The sequence below is a fragment of the Mercurialis annua genome, linkage group LG8 (assembly GCF_937616625.2).
Source record: "Mercurialis annua linkage group LG8, ddMerAnnu1.2, whole genome shotgun sequence".
In the NCBI taxonomy this organism is placed as follows: domain Eukaryota; kingdom Viridiplantae; phylum Streptophyta; class Magnoliopsida; order Malpighiales; family Euphorbiaceae; genus Mercurialis; species Mercurialis annua.
In genome coordinates, this window is record NC_065577.1 from 43,018,077 (window position 1) to 43,041,043 (window position 22,967).

General features: G+C 36.4%; 2 protein-coding genes across 3 annotated transcripts; both read right to left on the reverse strand.

The window, feature by feature from the left end:
• Positions 1-613: 613 nt before the first annotated feature.
• LOC126661423 (mini-chromosome maintenance complex-binding protein) lies at positions 614-5,105 on the reverse strand. 2 transcript variants are annotated; one of them, XM_050355278.2, is made up of 14 exons: positions 4,812-5,105; positions 4,586-4,699; positions 4,321-4,428; positions 4,027-4,158; positions 3,707-3,751; positions 3,402-3,521; positions 3,146-3,292; positions 2,979-3,053; positions 2,725-2,838; positions 2,403-2,605; positions 2,155-2,290; positions 1,717-1,944; positions 1,011-1,078; positions 614-904 (listed from the first exon to the last, which is right to left on the reverse strand). In XM_050355278.2, exons 1-14 carry the CDS (start codon positions 4,977-4,979, stop codon positions 790-792), a joined length of 1,773 nt encoding a protein of 590 aa, XP_050211235.1. In that variant the 5' UTR covers positions 4,980-5,105; the 3' UTR covers positions 614-789. The 2 variants fall into 2 exon arrangements, with proteins under 2 accessions (XP_050211235.1, XP_050211236.1); XM_050355279.2 differs by having other exon boundaries at positions 4,033-4,158; positions 4,812-5,104.
• Positions 5,106-5,769: 664 nt separating this feature from the next.
• Positions 5,770-6,932, reverse strand: LOC126660891 (uncharacterized). The gene is made up of 3 exons (XM_050354596.2): positions 6,596-6,932; positions 6,329-6,392; positions 5,770-6,167 (listed from the first exon to the last, which is right to left on the reverse strand). The coding sequence occupies exons 1-3, from the start codon at positions 6,875-6,877 to the stop codon at positions 6,001-6,003; spliced, it is 513 nt and encodes a 170-aa protein (XP_050210553.1). The 5' UTR covers positions 6,878-6,932; the 3' UTR covers positions 5,770-6,000.
• Positions 6,933-22,967: the final 16,035 nt, after the last annotated feature.

The following is a 22,967-nucleotide window of genomic DNA, read 5'->3' on the forward strand; positions in this document are numbered from 1 at the left end:
CTCCCAACTGGGAAAAGCAGCTAACTAATTACAACTCTGCAGACAACAGACAGCAGAACAACTAAGAAACAAGCTACTACACAGAAGCCAGAACTAACTCATTTTGCTCCTCACATCATTTGAAATTCTAGCACAGATCTGATCTCTGTTTTGCACTTTCTGATTAAAAACTGCATCATTCCTGGCTCTCCATAAGTGATAGACTGTGGCATTGAACCATAATCTTCTGGCCTTTGCTTTTAATGATTTTCCTTTAGCTCTTCTAGTCAGATAAAAATTTTAATTGATCTAAAAATATAAAATATTGCTCTTAATCGATTAAAATAGCTAAAAATGATTTCAAAAAAAAAATTAGGGACCGGACTGATCTTTTGCTCTTTGACTTGTAAGGATTTTGCTGCATTTCATTTAATCCTTCATGAACATGAAGGGTACTTAGTATTTTAGATGGAATTGATCAATAGAGAGTTCTAAATTTTTATAAAATTCGTACCTGCACTGCATAAATTAATTAATTTAATATAAGAAACATAAATTTATGTTATTACTCAAAAAAAATGATCATGTTTGTTAAGGCATAATGTTCTTTATAAAAATAAAATCTTTTGAAGCATAAGTAAAGTCGGGTAACCATACATTATGGATCCTCAATGCAAACATTTGATGATCAAAATCATATGTACTATACATTATATAATTGTTCATCACATTACACCTTAACCAGTTAAATACATATATGTGAGAAAAATTGTGCCAATGCCAGTAAATCAGTAATGGAAATGGATAATTTCAATTTAGTCTCTCCCTCCTTAGCCTCTCTAATTCCTTCACCATTTGCCAATGCTCAATCGACAGTGAGACGTCGCCAAAGCTTGCGGATATAAGGCGTCCCATTGTCAACATTCTGTCCACCCAAAACAAATATCACATCTTTGACCTTACCCACAATGATAGAATGGGAAGCTAATTGCCTGATACCATGAAAGAAAACAAACTGTAAAGGTTCTAACCTGCTAAAATCTTCGCTGCCTAAACTTCGATCGGCTTGCCTTGCAGCAACCAAGTCATTTTCTATCTCCTGTAACATATCCACAATGGCCCTTAAATCAGAAAAAGAAATGTTTCTGTTGCACTCTAAACTAAGTCCTATGCATCATACGAAGATCCCGGTGGATGAAGTGTATCAACAAAAATGAGCTACAGTATCAAATCACTATAAAGCCCCAACAAACTCTAAAGGAATCGAAGAATTTATGGAAAAATGCTAGCAAAACTAAAGTGATGAATTCTAAAATGCTAACAAGTTCTAGCTGTAACTACCATTGTATGAAAATCCCATGCAGAATGTGGTAGTTATGCTAATAAGAAAGATATGTCATAGAAATGGACAATCATGCAAGCTTGGAAATGAATTGTAATATCTTTTTTTAGATTTAACATTTGACTTGACAAGGTTATAGAAATTGTACTAGTGTGACTGGAGAATTTTCTTAACAAACTAACATTAATGGTGAGTTAGGCTCAAATGAATTCTACTAAATTTCATGGAATTCATTTATAAATGAAATATATTGTGTTTGGTTTACTTAAAAATTCATTTAAGAGCTTTATTTTAAAAAAATTAGAGTTAACCATGTTTACATCAAATGAACTCATTTACAAATCAAATGAATTCTAAAATAGAGTTGAACCAAACAAAGGGTAAGGCAATCTTACCTTCTGAATTTCGGTCTCAATAGAATGGGGCAATGATCTGACAGTAGCCAAGTACCATCTCCAAGAATCAAGCGTTTCTTTAATTGCGACTTCTGAGGAACCTGCTGAAGATGGCTGGAAAGGAATAATTACATCAGCCGGCAATATGTTTGATTTCCCTTCTGACCAGATTAACAGTTGGACATCAGCTGCCATCTCCATCTTATAGTATGTAAAATCATACTCAACCTGCACAAACATTTCGACGAATGAGCCAATCTCAACACTCCCAACATACATGAATTTTAAAAGACCAAAAATCTCTGCACTAGAGATTTTAGTGAAAGAAACCGTGCATTTTCCATACCCTTGCTAAATAACTTGATCTTTCGAATCAATGTAGAAAGAATTTTTAACAATAGATGGATTCAAAAACACCCAAGAGAAGATTTATATCACCTTTTGAGTCTCTATCAAATTCTTTAGCAGCCTTGCATTGTCAACTCCAACAGAGTTAAGGGTTCCTGTTTCCAACTGGGTCTCATCTATAATCAAGTGTGTTCCCTCAGCAAGCTGCAGGACTCCAGGTATTAATCTGAATCATAAACCAAGCAAGTCATTAAAATCTAGAGAATAGCAGAATCAAAATCAAAATCTATCCAGGCATCAATTAAATTGAGTTCTCTGATAACTAAGAGAGCCGCTACCTGTTCGCCTGATAATCCTTTTTGGGTGCAAAATAATCCCTGTTAAGATATTCCACACTGAGGGGTAGGCATGTTGTAAAAGGAGCCAGGTTCTCGATAACAGTTTTAAGACGAGTGCCAAATATGGAAATGCTCTCTTTACTCAAACAGGTAAGATTTAATGAAAGCTTCCCCACTGCAACATTGCCTACCCTAGAATGTACCTGGTTGAGAAAGAGGTAATATTTTCTATTAGGGGCAGCAGGAATGAGGATCAAAATGGCTGAATGAATGATGGAAAATGAACGAGTATAGTGAATATCGCTATGCATAAATCACTTACCCTCGATAGAAGGTGCAACAGCATAAAATTTGCTGCTACACCATCGTTGCCAAGAATAGTTGTTAGATGTCTCAATAAAGTTTCCCTCGCATCTTTAAACAAATGGCTCTTTGGCTGCAGAACGAATAACAGCAAACATGGTAAAATTTAGCGTCAGAATAAGAAAGAAAGTGCATGAGAAAGTAATCCAAATCTCAATTTCTTGACATACTACGCAACATAAGACAAAAATAAAGATAAGGAGTGCTAATAACCTCAATTACAGGGGAACTCTGCAGGAAGTCATGCAGCGCAAGCTTCCGATGAATAATACAATGGAGGCGTGGCACCTTCATAAATGCAACCCCACATTGTAAGCCATATGAAAATAAACAGACTGGGGATTGCCACAACACAATAATCAGTTATAGCAAGTCAATACCGTGTTAGGTGGCAAATGGACCAATGCATCATCAGAAAAATGGTCACAGTCATCCTCCTCCACAGCAAGCTCCGAATCATAGGTAAGAATACCAACAAATTCAAAGACATCGTTCAGCTTCAAGTCAGACTCAGGGGAATCATAAACCTGACAAATAAAGTCAGAAAAAATCACCTTGGAGATGAACAGAGAAGACAATTTCATAAAACTAGGAATATGCGTAACATAGATCTTAAAAATCAATTGGATTCTTTACCTTTACAAGACAAGGAAAAGAATTTTTGTTAACATCTGGCACTACAGCTTTGCTAGAACATGCGCCCGCAATCATGCAGTTATGAGACTGAGAAGATGGGGAAGGATGGCTATACTCTCTCTACAAAGAGAAATAGTACTGGTTAAAAAAAATAATCAAATCAAATATAGGGTGCAAACTAAAAGAAGAAGCATCTCTATTATAAGTAAGCCTAATAATTATATCTTCTTTCCTGTCTAATTTCTAAAATAAAACAACCAGAAGTCCCATCTTCAAAGCATAATGCAGAAATAAGTCATGCTTACCATCCTTTTTGCGATTGGAATATCTTCAAGCATATCACCTGAAACCTGTCATAGGAAAATTGTATATTAGCATTACTTAAAGCACAAGGTGCAGGAATCATCATCTATTACTCGGGGACTAAAATGTCACAGCTTAGAACTTCATTCAGCAAGAACAATGAAGTTAGTTTGTGATACTTAAATTGAATTAATAATTAACCACTGCTCATCTGAAATAATTGTCATGTGACTAATTAGGCCATACTGAAACTTAAACTACCAAGAAAAATGCCAATGCTACCCTTGACAATGAAAGAAACAAGTCAGTAAGTGAAAAGTACATGTACATTTTGGTGGTCCACAGCTTCAAAGTCCATTCTTCCACGCTTATCTGTTTGTTGGGATATCCAATTCACATGTGTATCATTAGCTACCTGGGAAACAGAATCAGCCCACGAATTCAGCCCCGGAACCTAGAGAGCAGCAAGAAACAACATCAGCTCAAAACAATCAAACCTCCAAGCAAGTACAGTTTTAAACTACAACAATTCTTTTTCCAAAACTGCAAATTCAAGTTGTTAATACACTACAAAACCAAGAAGAAACTTTCAACAACTTCAGTGGCGGAAACTAACCGGAACACAATAGAACAATTTCCGTTCCCAAATTCGCATTTCAGGCGAGGATCCTACAGGAAACTGAGCAACATCCATGTATTTGTTCGTCCTCCAAACCGAATCATCCTTCACCGAAAAAATGTAACAATTATCATCTAATTTACTATTTTAACAAATACAATACTAGTAATATAACAAAACCTAACATATACTACTACATAACACTACTACAGATGATATCATAACATGAAATAGTAAACCAAAATAGAAAATGTTTTAATACCTTGTAAGCACCGACATAGAATTCATTTCCTAACATATCTTGAATCATTCCACGAAACCTAACCAGTGTATTCGGTTGAATCCATTTTAAACTCGCCGGATTAAGAATCGGAACCTAAAATAGTCATTTAATAAACACAGTTAATTAAAAAAACTAATTACAAGCTTAACAATGAACCTAATAAGCTTAGAAAAAATGCAGATCTAACAATAATGAATTAACGTACCTGAGAGAGTTTCGATTGGTCAAAGAGGAAGTGACGGAATAGGTCAGCGGCGCCCCAATCTTTGCCGTCGAGAGACGAAGCCTGCGAACCGGAGGCCATGGCCTTGTCGAACGTTAATCGGACGGCTCCTAGAGGGTTTGCCAAGCAATCGTACGGTGGTCCGCCCATTTTTTTGAAAATAATAATTGCTGATATTTTCGTTGTTTTGGCGGAGACTGTGGAAACGGCTTCGCGCGCTAAAGTGGTTATAAGAAGAGACAGCTTTCCCGCCAAATTGGGTAGTTCTTCCCGCCCATTTTAGTAACCTAATCTGATCGCATGATGGTATATTCATAACTACTCCATGTCGTTTTGGGGTTTTGTGTAATTTTCAGTTTAATCCAGAAAGCTATACAAGGCCATCCGAAAGAGAGAGTAGGCTCATCAAGAAAGCCCAGCCCAAAATAATCTTGAAAATATCCAACTGAAAAAATGAAATAAAAAATATGAATTTATCCAATAATCATTATTTTATAATTTTAAATTTCCTATTTTTCTGTTTATCAAATATAAGGTACTTTAAGCAAGTAATGTATGATTTTATCTGTATATATGTGATACGAGTAGAACATCGAAAGATAGGCCCTATTCTTAAAGTAGGGGTATGGTATAAGAATGGTGATCTACTGATCTCTAACTCGACTGTCTTTTGTTATTTTTATTCGGCCTTTAGTATTTGTGAGTCGGATTTGTGATTTGGATTATGATTTATGGGCCAAGATTATGATCTTGGCTCGTGGGCCGAAATTGTTGTTCGACTTGTGGACTGAACTTGTTCTTTGTTGGACTTAGCGATATTTGAGTTGACCGAGATTGCTTTATCCTTATACTACGTTATCATAGTTGATATAGATTTCAGTTATTTTCTTTCTTTGTATGTCATCTATTCAAAAAAATTGGAGACAAAGGATTTTGGAGATAGTGAGAAGCAAACTGATTTTCATTGGTGTTATATTACAACTTACAAATTCATCAAAAAAAAAAAGAACAACTTACAAGTGTGAAAAGATTTAACATTAATCATCGAAGCGTTACAATTGGAAATCTTCAACCTTGTAAATTGTACAAGTTTTCTCTTCCACAAAACCATATAATCATGAAAAGGAAAAAAAAATAATAATTTGATTTGGCAGCATTACATTGAAATTCATCAAGAGAAAAGTCTTGTAAAAAAGTTGCCAGAATTGGGCTTATTTAGACAAGCCACATGAACATATCTTCCAAGCTTGTCAACTTGCCTTGCCTCACCTCTAGTGTCTTTTTTGCATACCTTGCATGTTTTGTCTACCCAACCTTCTTCCACATACTCCCCATCCACTGATATCAAAGTAGATTATTCAGCACTATAAATAAATTGTTCGGTGTTTCGGATTGCAAAAATTAAAACATTGGTGTCCAGACAAAACACGATAAAATTCGTAACTTAGAACAATTAAACCTTTTAATAATTAAATGAATTTAACTCCACTACTGCATACCCTCAACGTAAGACTTGAAGAAATCCTTGTATGTCCCTCCAATTTTCCTTCTAAGAGCACCATACTGCATTGATTCTAGCTAGTTAATACAATATGAAAAAATATCGAACTAAACCGAACTAAATTTATAAAGATATAAACCAAACAAAATCAAACTAGCCGATTCGATTAATAATTCAGTTCCAGTTAGTTTCTACTGAAACTGAACTGAACTTTTTAATCTCTAAACCCGAACCGAACTGAAAATCAAACTGAATTCATCGGTACCTGTTCTCTGGTCATTTTTCCACCAGAATTGGTGTTTTCTCTTGCCTCCTCAAGAAGTTCAGCATCTTTAGCGGACCGAACTTGTGAGAAATCTAGAGCTTCAGTTATACTACTGAACAAAGATTGCTTGTTCTTCTTTGTCTCCTCCTCATTATCATTCTCTGCTTTAGCAGCAAAAACCTTGACAACGTTAGAGTTTCTTACAAATCTGTTTTCAGACAAGATTCTTTGCGGAAGGAAATAATTTTGTGAAGGTGATAATGGAAGAGTTTTAAGTCCCATGTCTGTCTGTACAGTTGCAGTTTCTATTTCTACTCTGTAATTAAGTTGCTGTTTTTATTTAGTTTGTAAGTGTGGCTATGTGTTTGCTTGCAAAGCAGAGCCACTCGTAGTAATTGGTGGCTGATGGAATAATACGTGGTTCTTTGTTGGACTAATAAAATTTGGACAAAGGATTAATCTGGTTCTTCAACTTGTGACTCAAGGTTAAATAATCGATTTTGGACGTTTTGATCAGTTAAGGTCAGTGACGGATACAGAGTTTTCTTTTAGGGGGGTCCAATTTAAAATTATATAAACTAAAATTTATAATACATTTTTAAATAAAAAAAATTATTGATTGCTAATGTTTATAAACACGTATTTAAAAATGTAATAGTATGGCAATCATTTTTTTATTTAACTATATTAATGTTATTTTTGTAATTTTATTCTGTTTAAATATGCTAAACTATACTTTTAGTTTTTAGACAAATTGAAATGGAATGAATGTCAGTTTTGGTCGAACTAGTTGAATTGTCGGTCTGATTTTGTTCTTAAAATATCAGATAAATACAATGTGTTAGAAATTGGACTAATTAATTTAGTTCTAATTAGTGTTTTAAAAATTAGACCAGAGCAATCAGTTCAGCTGAGAGATTGAAAGACTAATTTGAAATTTTTGCTAATCAACCCAACAAAACCCTACTTAATAAAAAATATACAAGATAACTTGGTAGATTTTTTAGGTAATATTTTAATTAAATACGATAAGTAATCGTGCATATAAATTAATTTGAAAGTTGATGTAATAATTTATACTAACTTTTTGTTTGTTAAATTCATTGTTTTACAATTATTTTAATAGGATGTCCAAAATAAATAGTTGCAATGATTTTTCAAAAACTATTAGTGTAAGAAATGTGATATTCAGTGAACTACTCATCAAAATTCAAAAAAAGACACATGTTTTAAAATTAGAAAAAAAAAATAGTCAAAATAATCTTTAAGAACCGGTTATAATTGGTGAACTATATTAGTATATACATGGGTTGGCGGTAAATTACAACATATACAAGAGCCATTGTCTACATATAGTACTTAAGGAAAAGTTGGATCTGAGGGGGGTTCCAGTGAACCCCTTGAATCTTGAGTGTATCCGTCACTGGTTAAGGTTAATACATTTCCATTTTTGGCTCAATTAAGGACATAATATGAAGAACCGGAATGACACAATTTTATCTTTAATTAACTTAAAAAGAGAGTATTCTCTTTAATTAATCTAATAATTGACAGTATTATCTTTAATTGAATTGATCAAAATAGTTGGACGTGAGTTATTTGATCATAAGTCATAAATTTAAGGATCGAATTGACCCTATATTCGGGAAAAAAAAATCAGAGTATTTGGTTTTGAGCTAAGTCAAATTTACAAGTATTATCTGATTCACCAATAACATAAAAGAGTATTTTTTGTTAATTAAAGAAAATGATTTATGTAAATTTTAGGCTAAACCTATTTTGAGGTCTCTAAACTATATATTTTTGGTTCATTAGATCCCTTAACTTCTATTTGACTTATTCGGGTTTTTAAAGTTTCATTTTTTGATTCATCGGGTCCTTCAACTTTTATTTGCCTTTCTCAAATCCCTAATTGTTTATTTTTTGATTCATTGGGTTCTTAAATGGATCTTCGTTTAGGACTTAATGAACCAAAAAATAAAAGTTTAAGGACCTGAGAAAGTCAAATAAAAGTTGAGGGACCTGATGAAGCAAAAAATAAAAGTTTAAAGATTTAAAAAAGCTAAATAAAAGTTGAAGGACTTGATAAACTAAAAAATGAAAATTTAAAGATCTTAAAATGAGTTTAGCCTAAATCTTATTCTAATGGCTGCCAAGAGAATCTTTTTTGTTTTGTCATTTGTTTCAAAAATAAGACTTTCCTGCAACATTAAAAGAGCTAAATTTATATGGATATAAGTTCTTGAAATGGGATTAAATTAGAATAGTCGATTTGGTTGACCTTTCGATTCCATTTCTCAATTCATTTTCCACTAAAACTTACGATATGTTTGGTTCAAATAAATTTCATATTTTTCTTAACATTCAGTTGAATTTCTATAAAATATGTGCTTGGTATGTTAATAAATTCCGGTTTATTACTATTTTCAAGATATTAAAAATATAAATCATAAAAAGAATTTTATATTTAAGATTCGGATTTTTGATATTTGGGTGCCTCATAGGCACCCAAAATTCCAGTCCTGTGGCTCTTTTGGAATTAATTCCAAATGAGCTAGGACCCACATGTTCTGCATTCTAGAAATGCGGAACACTGCACGTTACCGTTGGGAGACCAGCTCCCAACGGTAAATTAAATGCGTTCCGCATTCTAGAAATGTGGAACGCAGTAACCGTTGGGAGCTGCCCCAACGGTTGCCTATAAAAAGGGTTGAAAACTCCATTTTTACTTACTAAAAAAAACAAATCAAATTTTAAGAGAGTGAAAAATGAGAGTATAGGCAGAAAAAAATTAGTTTCAAGGTATTATATTTTGAAGTTGAACGGAAAAAAGTTGGAAGAAATTATATTTCGGAGCTAAACGGATCTCTTCGTGAAGTGTTATATTTTTTATTCGATACTAATTATTTTAAAGGACTACAAGAGGTTAGTACGTGTAATTTTTTTAATTATTGCTTTAAATAATTTTAGTGTTAATAAATATTAGAAATTTAATAATATGTAAAATTGTTATAAAATTAATTTTAATATAGCAAAATATTAGACTTTAATTGTAATTTAGAAATGCATGTATAATATAAAAAAATTAGGATATGTTTAATATAATTATATTAGGATATAATTAGAATATGTATAATTAGAAATTTCATGTAATAAGAAAATGTATAATTAGAAATTTCATACAATTATATTAGGATATGTTTAATTTATTTTTATTTAAAAAAAATATTAGAAATAAAGTAACAGTAATTGCAATTGATATGTTCATGCTATAAATTTAAGATTCGCATTTTAAATATAGCGGTGATATATTTGCTGTTTATTAATTAGAAATGACGAGTTCAAATATATCTTTGTTGATATGGTGTGATGGCCGTATTGTGAGTTCTCCGTGTGGAATAGAATATCATGGGGGTCGTCCTGTTAATATGGCGCTTAGCGAGAGAATGAGTTTCGAAGAATTACAAAATATTTGCAGAAAAGCAGTATCTACCGACGGGAAAGTAGAAATTTCAAAAATCTACTTCCGGCTTCCAAGAATAGTTGGGGGTACGATACGCTCGTACTCGTTGTTTTCTGTGGAGAATAACGAGCATGTGTTTGGAATTTTGAACGAGGTTGTGCGGTATCCGCAACTGGATATTTTGGAATTGTACGTGGAATACGAGGCTGTGGTTCGCAACGAGACTTTACTGGACCAGTTGGTTTTAGGTGATTACAGCGGGTCTGAGAGGGGTAGTGATGAAGAGGAAGAAGAGGATTTCTATGACAGCAACGAAGAGGAGGTCGAGGAAGACTTAGGAGCAGATTCACAATATCAGTCGCAACTTCCTGAGCATGTAAGAAGGGCGGATCTTTGCGACTTTGACGTCGCCCCGGAGGCTGATGAAAAGATTATGTGGGATCCTGGGATGGAATTCCGAGTAGGGATGGTCTTCCCAAATCGCGATGCCGTCCGAGCTTGTGCGACTTCTTATTCGGTCGGGGTGGGAAGGGAGTACAAGGGTCGCCGGACTACCAACTCCACAATAGTGTTGGTTTGTAGGCACAACCCTTTCTGCAAATGGTGGTTGCGCGCTACACTTCTGCAATCAACTCAGACGTGGATGTTGAAAAATATATTGGCCCGCACACGTGCAATCAGCTGTTACCTGATCCAAACCATCGGAATTTTGGGTCTGGTCCGATCGCAGACTATATCAAGGGTCAAGTAAAGCTGCAACGTGACATACGGATCGATACCCTCAGAGCTGGAATTTGGCAACAATATGGAGTTAGGCCTCCGTATATACGAACCTGGAATGCAAAGGAAAAGGCTGATGTTTACGGTGGCTGGTATGAATCATTTTCTATGGTTCACAAGTTCATGAACAAGATGATGCATGTCAACCCTGGATCTTTCTGGCATGCAGAAGGTATACGTAATAACTCTAATTTGTTATAGAACGAGTTGCTTCAAGTAATAATTCTAATTTTGTTGAACTTGTGATATGTAGGCGCTGAGGTGTACACTGACGGGATCCTTCAGCCGAAAGTCGTAACGTTCATCAGAATGTTCTGGACTTTCAAACCGACAATTGATGGGTTTTGTTTTTGCAAGCCAGTTTTGTTCGTCGTCGGTACTCATTTGTATGTCAAATACAAAATGACCTTGTTGATCGCGTCGGCAATGGATGGGAACAGTCACATCATGCCACTGGCATTTTGTAATACCCCAAAATAATTAATTAGCTAATTGGACCACGTGTCCAATTTTGAGTCGCCAGAGTGGCGACATCGGAAAGTTATCCGATAAAATTAAGATAAATAAGTTTTAGTAGGTCGGTTTTGGGAAATTAGTTATGCGGAAATCAAGGTTATATTTCAATTCTAAAGTTAGAATTGGAATTAAAAGGAAAAATGTCAAGGAAAGTCCAAAATGAAGTTCAGGGACCAAAGTGGTAATTTAGCCACTATGTCTCAAAAATGGAAATTTATAAGTTTGACGGGAAAGTGTTAATATCGAGCTTCGTATTATTTATAGGATATAAGTAATACGTATAAGTCGTAATAAAAGAGTTTAACGATTTAGCTATGGACTAAATCGTACGAAAGAAAAGTTTAAAGGATAGATTGTATTCATTAAAGAAAACAAGGATGAAAAATAGAATTTAGCCATGATATATAAGGATTTCCTTTGAAATGAAGAAATCAGAAAGAAAGAAGAAGAAGGCTCCAGAAAGTGAAAAAAATCGCCGATCGATTTCGTTTCGCCGCCGTTTCTCCATTCGGCGTCCGTTTCGGACGATTCTCGCGGCAATCTCTTCGGAATTGAATGCTCTACTGATCTTAAGCATCATATCAAGGTAATATTTCGGTTTTTGGTGGTGAAAATGGTGTTTTATAGGCTGTTTTGTTAAGAAATTAAGTTTGAATCGATACGTCAAGAATCAAGTCGTTTTTCATCGTTTTTGTAAGGATTCTTGATAGATTTTGTGTATAAATGAAGTGGGTATGAATTGGTACAAGTTGTAGGAGTTTTGGAGCTCCGGAAATGATCCAGGAATGTCGGAAAACGCTGCACACGTCGGTGCACGACGTGCTGCACTTCAGCACGTCGTGCAGGCGCACGACGTGCACCACAAGGGTGCACGACGTGCACCACAAGGGTGCACGACGTGCACCACAAGAGTGCACGACGTGCACCAAGGGGGTGCATGACGTGCACCATGAAGGGCACGACGTGCCCTTCACAAAAATTGAAGGGCACGACGTGCCAAGGTGACACGACGTGCCCTAACTCGACCCGGATCTCCGTGGGACTTCCGGGAGTGAATAAGGACCTCCGATAGCTTGATTTGAGTGTGAAACTCAGTGAAATGTTTTGAAATAGATATAAAACATTATATAAATGAACATTAACATAATAAATAGTCAAGATAAGTACATCGATTAAGTAAGAATCCGATTAAGAAGTTATCAAAATTGAGAGAAACGAATACGAAATGAAAGGGGTGATAACTTAAATCTATAACCTAGGGTTTTAGGTTTTTAAGGTTCACGTTTATGTATTAAACGTGTATTTGATCTATATGTATCAGACGTGTCAGCAAACGGTGGGGTCAGCCGACGTGGTCTAGCACGGGCATATTATCATATTGACTTCGTTATTGATTGGATAGCGGTCACTGTGAGTTGTACTTTTACTTTCATGTATTATATATATTAAAATTATTTTATGAAAATATATATATATATATTGTTTTCATGCATCGCATTATATACAACTGATTGGATGTTATATGTTTATTTAATTTCCATATGCGAGAACTAGTATGCGATCCGAAGAAACTAGCTACCTATTGGGTCTCAATAGGCTGTGTGATCACCAGTATCGAGTCAGTCTAGTATGTTTGCATTGAGAAATGACTTGACACAGCTGGGAGCTGTTGATGAATATGATATTTACGATTGGGTTATGATTTCGATACGCAGAGTGAACTCGGCTACGGTGTAGCCTGGAAGTCCCCGTATCTAGTGGCTAGGCCACCAGCGAGTTGGACTCGCAATTGATATTTACGATTGGGTTGAATGATATATGATTATTCGAGAGATGTGTCGCATGCTAGGATATTAGTTTCGTACGGATCAAATACATGTTTATATGTTTTATATTAACATTTTCTTGAGATGCGATGCTATGTTTCTATATTAATACTGTTAGTAAATGTCAACTCACTCAGTATTTCCCCAAATACTGACCCCTCACCTTTGATGTTTTTCAGGTGCTTAGCTTGTGGACCTAGCTAGAGGCCAATTTTGAAGTCCAGAAGTCAGCTGTATATGTTAGTTTCTGACTTCTGTGAATGCTGCAGTAGTGGTCCTTTGTCGATAGTATTGTAGCCTAGACAGCAGTTCATTTTGATTGTATATATTAACTGCTGTTATTGTTTTATATGCATTTTGATAGGCTACGTGTTTAGTATATGATCCACGGCCCCAGGTGCCGGTGAGATGTTTGAAACACTAACTGATGTATATAGTACCGCGAGGCCAGTTCGTACAGGGTACGGTAACTAGAGCTCGCGAGGTTTTGAAACAGTTAGTATATATATTTGGGTATATGTTATGTATATGTATATCTGCTTCCGTTGTTTGTTGTTATTTGTTTATATTATATTTGCGAAAAATAAACTGTGATTTTAGGCTTGCTACGGGTTCCGGAGCTACCACTCCCGTTCCCTAGCGCCGGTTGCGGCTCAATAATTTTGGGTCGTGACAATGTTGGTATCAAAGCAGTTTGGTCCAGTTACCACTGCAAGGTTGTTTCAATGCTTGTTTGAGAGCAGTTTGGTCCAGTTACCACTGCTAGAGTTGTCTGATTGCTTGTTTGACTGGGAGTATTTGTCAGTAAGTATACCTAGGAACTACTGCAGCAAGAGTCAGACCGTGGTTGTCTGTAATTGTGTTATGTGTGCATTAGTAGTACGTGGCATTACATGCGCGAACCAGGACTATTAAGCTAGTAAGTGAATAGTATCTGTTTATGCGGACGACTAAGGTAACTAAGTATTTGTTACTTACGTTAAGAGATAGAGAGTGGTTATATATTTGCAAATTACGAACGATTGAGGTAATTACGTGATTATTACTTGCGCTGAGATTATTAAATGGCTATCTGCTTGCGAATTACGTACGGCTGGATTAAATGCTAAATGTTTACAGCATTTATAAATTGATGATTGGGATTGCGTGTGAAATGGGCTCAGATGGTCGCTTACGTTCGAAATTGTTTCTTTTCAGCATGTCTGGGCAAAACGGAGCTCAGTCGCATGCTGATGAAGAACGGGAGGAAGCGCCTCCTATATTTCAAAACGGGTTTCATAATGAAGTAGGCGAACCATCTGGGGTCCATCAGAATGGATTCCACGCAGATCATGGAACATCGCCAGAAATATATCAAAATGGTTTTATGTCTGTGTCTGAAATAGGTAGTTCTTCCAGAAACAGAGTTAGAGAACATTCGCCGGAAATTGAATACAGCGAAGAAGAGGAAGAGGAACCGGAGGAAGATCCGGAAGAGGATCTTGAAGAAGATCCTGAGGAAGACCCTGAGGAGGATCCTGAGGAGGATCCAGAAGAAGAATTAGAAGAAGAAGCAGAAGAGAAAAAAATCCTCAGGAAGAAGAGTATGAAGAAGAAGAAGAGTTAGATGAATTAGATGTCGAGGAATACAGAGGTGACTATTTTTGGTCAAGTGTGCGGAGATACCGCAATTTGAGGGAAGATGCGGACATAGTTAACGGTCAGGCGCAAATAGCTTTAAATCAAGTTAGAAGGCAGATGCGATCTTTTTCTAGAGGGATGTTGACTGTAGGGGCGTACTCTACTGATTTTCTGCGGATGGCAGAGGGAGTCCCTAATCTGAACGAAGACAATATGACCATTAATCGTAGATATGTCAGGGGTTTAGGACCTCAGTTTGATGAGCTGTATGAGCACGTGGATGAACATTTCAGCACGCTTACTACAATGGCCCGTAGGATTGAAACAGAGCATGAATGGTCGGGTGATCCGATACGACCTTATTACTTTAGACGTGAGTGCCACCCGGATTACGTCAGTACGTCCTCCAGAACTACAACCAACCCTTATTTTGTGCAAAGAGGTGGACGAAACTCAGGTAGAACAGTTAGGGGCCGACATACAGGCATAGTTATTAGGGAACCTAACATCCCGCGTCAGGCACCTCCAGGTATTAGTGATTTACGTGCTTTAAGTAATTGTGTTTATGTGTTTGCATTATTGTGTTTATATAATTGCTGCATTGCATAGTAGAATGTCAGTAATAGGTTTTGCCTTTGGGATAATACCTTAGAAAGCGAGAACCTATAAGAAACGTTGTAGTTAAACACACGCTTAATAAAAGAACATATAAACATAATACACAAAAACAATAATACAATAAACATCACAACACATAATTATCGCAAACGTAATTCCTATATTACGATTTGGTATTTGAAGAAAGAAATGGATTGTTTACAAGAAGTCGATGTGGAACATCGGCACTGGCGTCTGTATATGACGTAGAATAGAATATTGTAGAAGTGGATATGGTGATTACAGTAATAGAGAACTTTAAATTTAATTGAGTTACCGGAGATACGGAGAAAGAAGTGATGTGACAGACGAACAGTCTGTAAATGACAGCAATACAAAATTTGACAGCAATATAAAAATTTGAATTATACCCAATAAGTATAAAGAAAGCCGTTAAGAGTCGCAGAGCGTATCATCTAGAGTAAGACTTACGACTTTATGAAGATTTTGAAAGTTTTTATGATTTTTCAAGGTACAATTATGCTCAGGCATCGCATGTGACATTGCATAACCACGATAGAAATGCATAAAAGAATGATTTTCAAAATTTTAGATCATGCATCATAACTTTGTAATGGAAAAAGAAACTGCGATTTTGAGCAACTCCTTGGTGATGAGAGATGTCATCACTCTGAGCAACAATTGTACTAACGATTTTAAATGATTTATGAAAAGTGGTTTAGAAAGAGCTGCGCAGCCAAAAGAAGTTTTAAAAATCGTTTTATTCAGTAAGTAAACTCTGATGTAAAGCCCTGCGACAAATAGTAAAAGATTCTTATTAAATAAGAATAAAAATTGTAAAAGAAACTCCAATAACAGAATAAAGCCATGTTAATAATTATTGCAACGAAGCTAGTAGAGCTACAGAAGAATGTGAATAAGGACTTATCGCCGGAGAGCATATGCAGATAGGCTGCAATGCACTGGAAATACTTAAGGATACGATATTTATCCTTATAATAAAACGAATGATGAAATGACAGAGAGTTGTGTTAGGCGAAAGAAACGTACAAGTACGCAAGGATGAAGAAGATAATCCAGTAAGATGTGAAGGTTCGAAGTTGAATAGATTAAAAGAGATAATGATGCTATATGACTGATATTAAGTAAAGTTACTAATATAAGCACTAAGAATTATAAGTTGCGTTAACAGAAAGGAGAAAGGTACACGTATAGACATACGTATCAGTAAATGTAAGAATGGTGGATGATATGAAAAAAAAAAAAAAGTGTAAGGGTAAAATTCAAATACCCTCAAGATTTAGTAAGATGATTAGAGAAGTGAAAGTTCTAGAAATACGTCATAAGGATTGTCAGAATAGAGTAGCAACAATAGAACTGCCATAAACGAAGGAAAGACGTAACAAATATAACAAGTAAAAGACAAGACAAGAGTCGATACTAGTACAAAGAGATAAAGTTATTTAAAGACAATTAGAATCAAGATATAAGTGCTAAGGAAGCATAAAGCGTATAGGACGACAGTGAATTGAAATTGTTCCCTGACTTTGGGATTTACAAAGTAAGTACAATATAAATGTTAAGAACAATCAGAAAACCCTTCAAAAGAAGACGAGAGATAGAATAAGAATAAGTTAAGGAACGATTACAATCAGTATCAAGATTGTATTGTAAAAAGTGAAAATAAAAATTGACAGTAAGAAGCAGAAGTGTAAAATAGAAAGAAAGCTGATTAATGAGAAAAGTTCTCGAAATAGTTAAATGCTAAAGAAGCATGTAAGATTCTTATGAGGTCATCTTGAATAAGGAACTGTGACATAAAGGAAGAACATCATTGAATGAAAATTCAATAAGAGATTTAAGGTAAACTCCAAAGAAACAATTAGGTGAAAGTGAAAGGGATAAGAATATGAGTAATATTAGTGAACAAGGGAGACTGTACAAGCCATACGATCAGAAGTAACGTGAATTACGTGTCTAAGATAATGATAAAGAACAAAGGATCACGACCAATAGAACGACATGAAGTTTATGATAGCTTAAAGAAGCGAAAGAATAAGAAATGGAAGATAGTGAAGGATGTATCAAGTTTAGCTATGTTAAGAGATAATAACTGTGCTAGACAGAGTACAAGTTGAAAGAGATTAGTTAATCAGGAGTGAGAAGTCAGATAACGGTAGAAAGAAGTAAGAAACGACGATAATCAGTAAGAAAGAAGGATGATATCGTTAGATGTAGTAAAGATTAAAAGTCGTAGATTGTGATTACGAAAGGAAAATACTCATAGGAGTATGAATAAAGTAAGTACGTTATTAAAGATGGAGTCAACACGTCGTGACTATTCATGTATAAAGAAGACAAGTAGCAACCCCATGGCTACTGGGAATGAAATGATGGAACGAGAAAATGTTAGACATGGATTAGTAACAATCAGATAGCAATGACGCAAGGACTACGACATCAAGGATACGTCCAAGGTTATTCTATCTCAGGGAAGACAACAAATGAAACAAAAGTAGCAATGAGAAGATTCTCAGTTATGCTACGACAAGGAACTACTATGAGCAAGATAGATAATCGATTAATGATGGGTACGAAGTCACAGCTATAAGTGGAGAGCTAAGAGCTATGTAAAAGAAAGATACAACTAACGCGTAGTAATGTACGTCAAGGAAAGTATAAGGACGATTTTAAGATCCCAACAAGTTTTATGAAAATTCGAGGACGAATTTTTATAAGGGGGGAAGAATGTAATACCCCAAAATAATTAATTAGCTAATTGGACCACGTGTCCAATTTTGAGTCGCCAGAGTGGCGACATCGGAAAGTTATCCGATAAAATTAAGATAAATAAGTTTTAGTAGGTCGGTTTTGGGAAATTAGTTATGCGGAAATCAAGGTTATATTTCAATTCTAAAGTTAGAATTGGAATTAAAAGGAAAAATGTCAAGGAAAGTCCAAAATGAAGTTCAGGGACCAAAGTGGTAATTTAGCCACTATGTCTCAAAAATGGAAATTTATAAGTTTGACGGGAAAGTGTTAATATCGAGCTTCGTATTATTTATCGGATATAAGTAATACGTATAAGTCGTAATAAAAGAGTTTAACGATTTAGCTATGGACTAAATCGTACGAAAGAAAAGTTTAAAGGATAGATTGTATTCATTAAAGAAAACAAGGATGAAAAATAGAATTTAGCCATGATATATAAGGATTTCCTTTGAAATGAAGAAATCAGAAAGAAAGAAGAAGAAGGCTCCAGAAAGTGAAAAAAATCGCCGATCGATTTCGTTTCGCCGCCGTTTCTCCGTTCGGCGTCCGTTTCGGACGATTCTCGCGGCAATCTCTTCAGAATTGAATGCTCTACTGATCTTAAGCATCATATCAAGGTAAGATTTCGGTTTTTGGTGGTGAAAATGGTGTTTTATAGGCTGTTTTGTTAAGAAATTAAGTTTGAATCGATACGTCAAGAATCAAGTCGTTTTTCATCGTTTTTGTAAGGATTCTTGATAGATTTTGTGTATAAATGAAGTGGGTATGAATTGGTACAAGTTGTAGGAGTTTTGGAGCTCCGGAAATGATCGAGGAATGTCGGAAAACGCTGCACACGTTGGTGCACGACGTGCTGCACTTCAGCACGTCGTGCAGGCGCACGACGTGCACCACAAGGGTGCACGACGTGCACCACAAGAGTGCACGACGTGCACCAAGGGGGTGCATGACGTGCACCATGAAGGGCACGACGTGCCCTTCACAAAAATTGAAGGGCACGACGTGCCAAGGTGACACGACGTGCCCTAACTCGACCCGGATCTCCGTGGGACTTCCGGGAGTGAATAAGGACCTCCGATAGCTTGATTTGAGTGTGAAACTCAGTGAAATGTTTTGAAATAGATATAAAACATTATATAAATGAACATTAACATAATAAATAGTCAAGATAAGTACATCGATTAAGTAAGAATCCGATTAAGAAGTTATCAAAATTGAGAGAAACGAATACGAAATGAAAGGGGTGATAACTTAAATCTATAACCTAGGGTTTTAGGTTTTTAAGGTTCACGTTTATGTATTAAACGTGTATTTGATCTATATGTATCAGACGTGTCAGCAAACGGTGGGGTCAGCCGACGTGGTCTAGCACGGGCATATTATCATATTGACTTCGTTATTGATTGGATAGCGGTCACTGTGAGTTGTACTTTTACTTTCATGTATTATATATATTAAAATTATTTTATGAAAATATATATATATATATATTGTTTTCATGCATCGCATTATATACAACTGATTGGATGTTATATGTTTATTTAATTTCCATATGCGAGAACTAGTATGCGATCCGAAGAAACTAGCTACCTATTGGGTGTCAATAGGCTGTGTGATCACCAGTATCGAGTCAGTCTAGTATGTTTGCATTGAGAAATGACTTGACACAGCTGGGAGCTGTTGATGAATATGATATTTACGATTGGGTTATGATTTCGATACGCAGAGTGAACTCGGCTACGGTGTAGCCTGGAAGTCCCCGTATCTAGTGGCTAGGCCACCAGCGAGTTGGACTCGCAATTGATATTTACGATTGGGTTGAATGATATATGATTATTCGAGAGATGTGTCGCATGCTAGGATATTAGTTTCGTACGGATCAAATACATGTTTATATGTTTTATATTAACATTTTCTTGAGATGCGATGCTATGTTTCTATATTAATACTGTTAGTAAATGTCAACTCACTCAGTATTTCCCCAAATACTGACCCCTCACCTTTGATGTTTTTCAGGTGCTTAGCTTGTGGACCTAGCTAGAGGCCAATTTTGAAGTCCAGAAGTCAGCTGTATATGTTAGTTTCTGACTTCTGTGAATGCTGCAGTAGTGGTCCTTTGTCGATAGTATTGTAGCCTAGACAGCAGTTCATTTTGATTGTATATATTAACTGCTGTTATTGTTTTATATGCATTTTGATAGGCTACGTGTTTAGTATATGATCCACGGCCCCAGGTGCCGGTGAGATGTTTGAAACACTAACTGATGTATATAGTACCGCGAGGCCAGTTCGTACAGGGTACGGTAACTAGAGCTCGCGAGGTTTTGAAACAGTTAGTATATATATTTGGGTATATGTTATGTATATGTATATCTGCTTCCGTTGTTTGTTGTTATTTGTTTATATTATATTTGCGAAAAATAAACTGTGATTTTAGGCTTGCTACGGGTTCCGGAGCTACCACTCCCGTTCCCTAGCGCCGGTTGCGGCTCAATAATTTTGGGTCGTGACACATTTGCACTTGTTGAATCTGAAAGTAGTGCCAGTTATGAGTACTTTTTTGAAAATTTGCGTGAGCAAGTGATTTGCGAAAGGAAGGTGGCCATTATATCTGATCGGCACGCTGGAATATTGTCGGTTCTGAAGCGTCCTGAATGGGCCAGTGTCGCTCACAAGTTTTGCATCGGACAGAGTGTACGTATTTATTTTATTATTAAATTTCTCTTATTATTGTATACACTGACAATTTGTTTGTTTGATGTAAACAACGCGACACTTTCGAGATGATCGCCCTTCAGAGAGAGGCGCGTGCGTCTAGGATTGGGACTGCTGCACGCAGTTCCCAATTAGCTTACGGAGAGGAGCGCCGTGACGTCACACTGCCCCCACCAGAGCCAGCAGTTCCGGCTTACGTACTACCTTCTTCCTCCCCTAACCATCGATCTGGCTCACATCAGGGGAGCGCGTAGACGGCAGCCTAGAGCCCCCCAGCCTCGCGAGCGCCCGGACGACCCTATCCCCCCACCGGTCTACTACCACTTCGATCCTACAGCCACTTCAGACAGACGGGGGGAGTATCATGGGCCGACTCAGTACTACGGTTCCACCTCCGCTTCAGCATCACAGCCTCTGTGGCCTCAGACCTCTTTCCCACAAGTTTCATGTCATTTATTAATTATTTTATTGCTTTTTTAACTCGTATTTAAATATATAATCTAAATGTTGCGTTTTCTACTTTGTGTTTCAGGGACCCCATGTATTCATCGTATCAGGTCCCGCCTTCGTCGATGCCGTTTCTTGAGCCGTCGTACGGACAGACAGCATATACGACTCCTCTGGGCACGCCGCCGTCTCAGTTCCACCAGGCCACACCACCGGCGTCTCAGTTCCAGCGGGCCACACCACCGGCGTCTCAGTTTCGGCAGGCCACACCACTGCCGTTTGCTGCATCAGATTAGTATTACCGTCCAGCGCTATCTACGGATGATCAACAGTTCACTTCTTTCGATCAGTGTTATCGTCTCACGCTGCCTCCGGATGATCAGCCGTCGACGTCACATTCGCGGCCATCTTCTTCTCACCAGGCTCAGGATCCATCACAGCTACATTTTACACTGTCAGAGTCCTGGTTATTCGGTACGGAGATCGGTTCAGAGGCGTACGAAGAGCTTTTATCACGACCGGATATCACACCTCCATCTTTTAGACTCCTACCGCCCACACAGGAGGAGACCGGTACTGCACCACCACCAGCAGACGTTGAGCTTTCAGCTCAAGACGAGGACGACGATGACAGCGAGGGCCCTCCGGTACCCAGACAGTTTCACTCGATTACAGACAGCTCGCGGCACCGACGAGAGACTCACGGTTTGAGGATACAGAGACCGAGGACTCGCAGATATCAGGATTAGATTTCATATTTTTGTTCATTTATCGATTTTTATATTTTAGTAGATGTTGTATGTTTACTATATTTTGTATATTATAATCGTTTGTTAAAATTGCTATTTTTTTATAAGCGTCTGTTAAAATCATTAGTTAAATAAAACAAATATTTAAATCGTTTGTTAAAATTGTTATTTTTTATAAGTGTTTGTTGAAATCAATAGTTAAATCAACAAGCATTTAAATCGTTTGATAAAATTGTTTTAAAATTGTATTTAATTTATAGTGTTTATTAAAAAATTTAAATAATATTTGATTTTTTTTTAATAAAGTTCAGCAATGATTGGGCACTAAATGCGCAATCATTGCAGCCCCAATGATTGGGGAGACAAAATTGTCTCTCCAATCATTGGGGAGAAGCACGTTTCGCATTCCTAGAATGCGGAACGTGCTTAAGAAGCTGATTAACAAAGTTAATCAGCTGCTCCACCCGTTCCGCATTCTAGGAATGCGGAACCCCATCTGTTCCGCATCTAGGAATGCGGAACAGGTGGGACCAGGCACTCTTTCGGAATTAATTCCGAAAGAGGCACTGATCTGTAATTTTGGGTGCCTCAATATCAAAAACCCTTAAGATTCATGATACCAATAACAAAAACTAATTTTCAAATGAACTTCAAATAGAATTAATTTAGAAATGAAATAAATTCCACACTAGAATTGAACCAAACAGACCCTTAATTTATTTATTTTTTAAAATTCAAATCAAATTGAACCAAACGGACCCTTAATTAATTTATTTATTTAAATCCAAATCAAATTGAACCAAAACTAGATATTTTGTAATATCAAATTAAATTGAACAAAACTTATAAAAAAATAGATTATTTGG

Bases quoted from the DNA above. Each gene is read 5' to 3' on its own strand.
- LOC126661423 (XM_050355278.2), bottom strand. From the start codon at position 4,979: ATGGGCGGACCACCGTACGATTGCTTGGCAAACCCTCTAGGAGCCGTC. The intron at 4,159-4,320 runs GTTAGTTTCCGC...GCTGCTCTCTAG, and splicing joins AATTGTTCTATTGTGTTCCG to GTTCCGGGGCTGAATTCGTG. The intron at 3,752-4,026 runs GTACTTTTCACT...TTCCTATGACAG, and splicing joins TGGACCACCAAAATGTACAT to GTTTCAGGTGATATGCTTGA.
- LOC126660891 (XM_050354596.2), bottom strand. From the start codon at position 6,877: ATGGGACTTAAAACTCTTCCATTATCACCTTCACAAAATTATTTCCTT. The intron at 6,393-6,595 runs GTACCGATGAAT...GAATCAATGCAG, and splicing joins GAAAAATGACCAGAGAACAG to TATGGTGCTCTTAGAAGGAA. The intron at 6,168-6,328 runs GTATGCAGTAGT...CTTTGATATCAG, and splicing joins CTTCAAGTCTTACGTTGAGG to TGGATGGGGAGTATGTGGAA.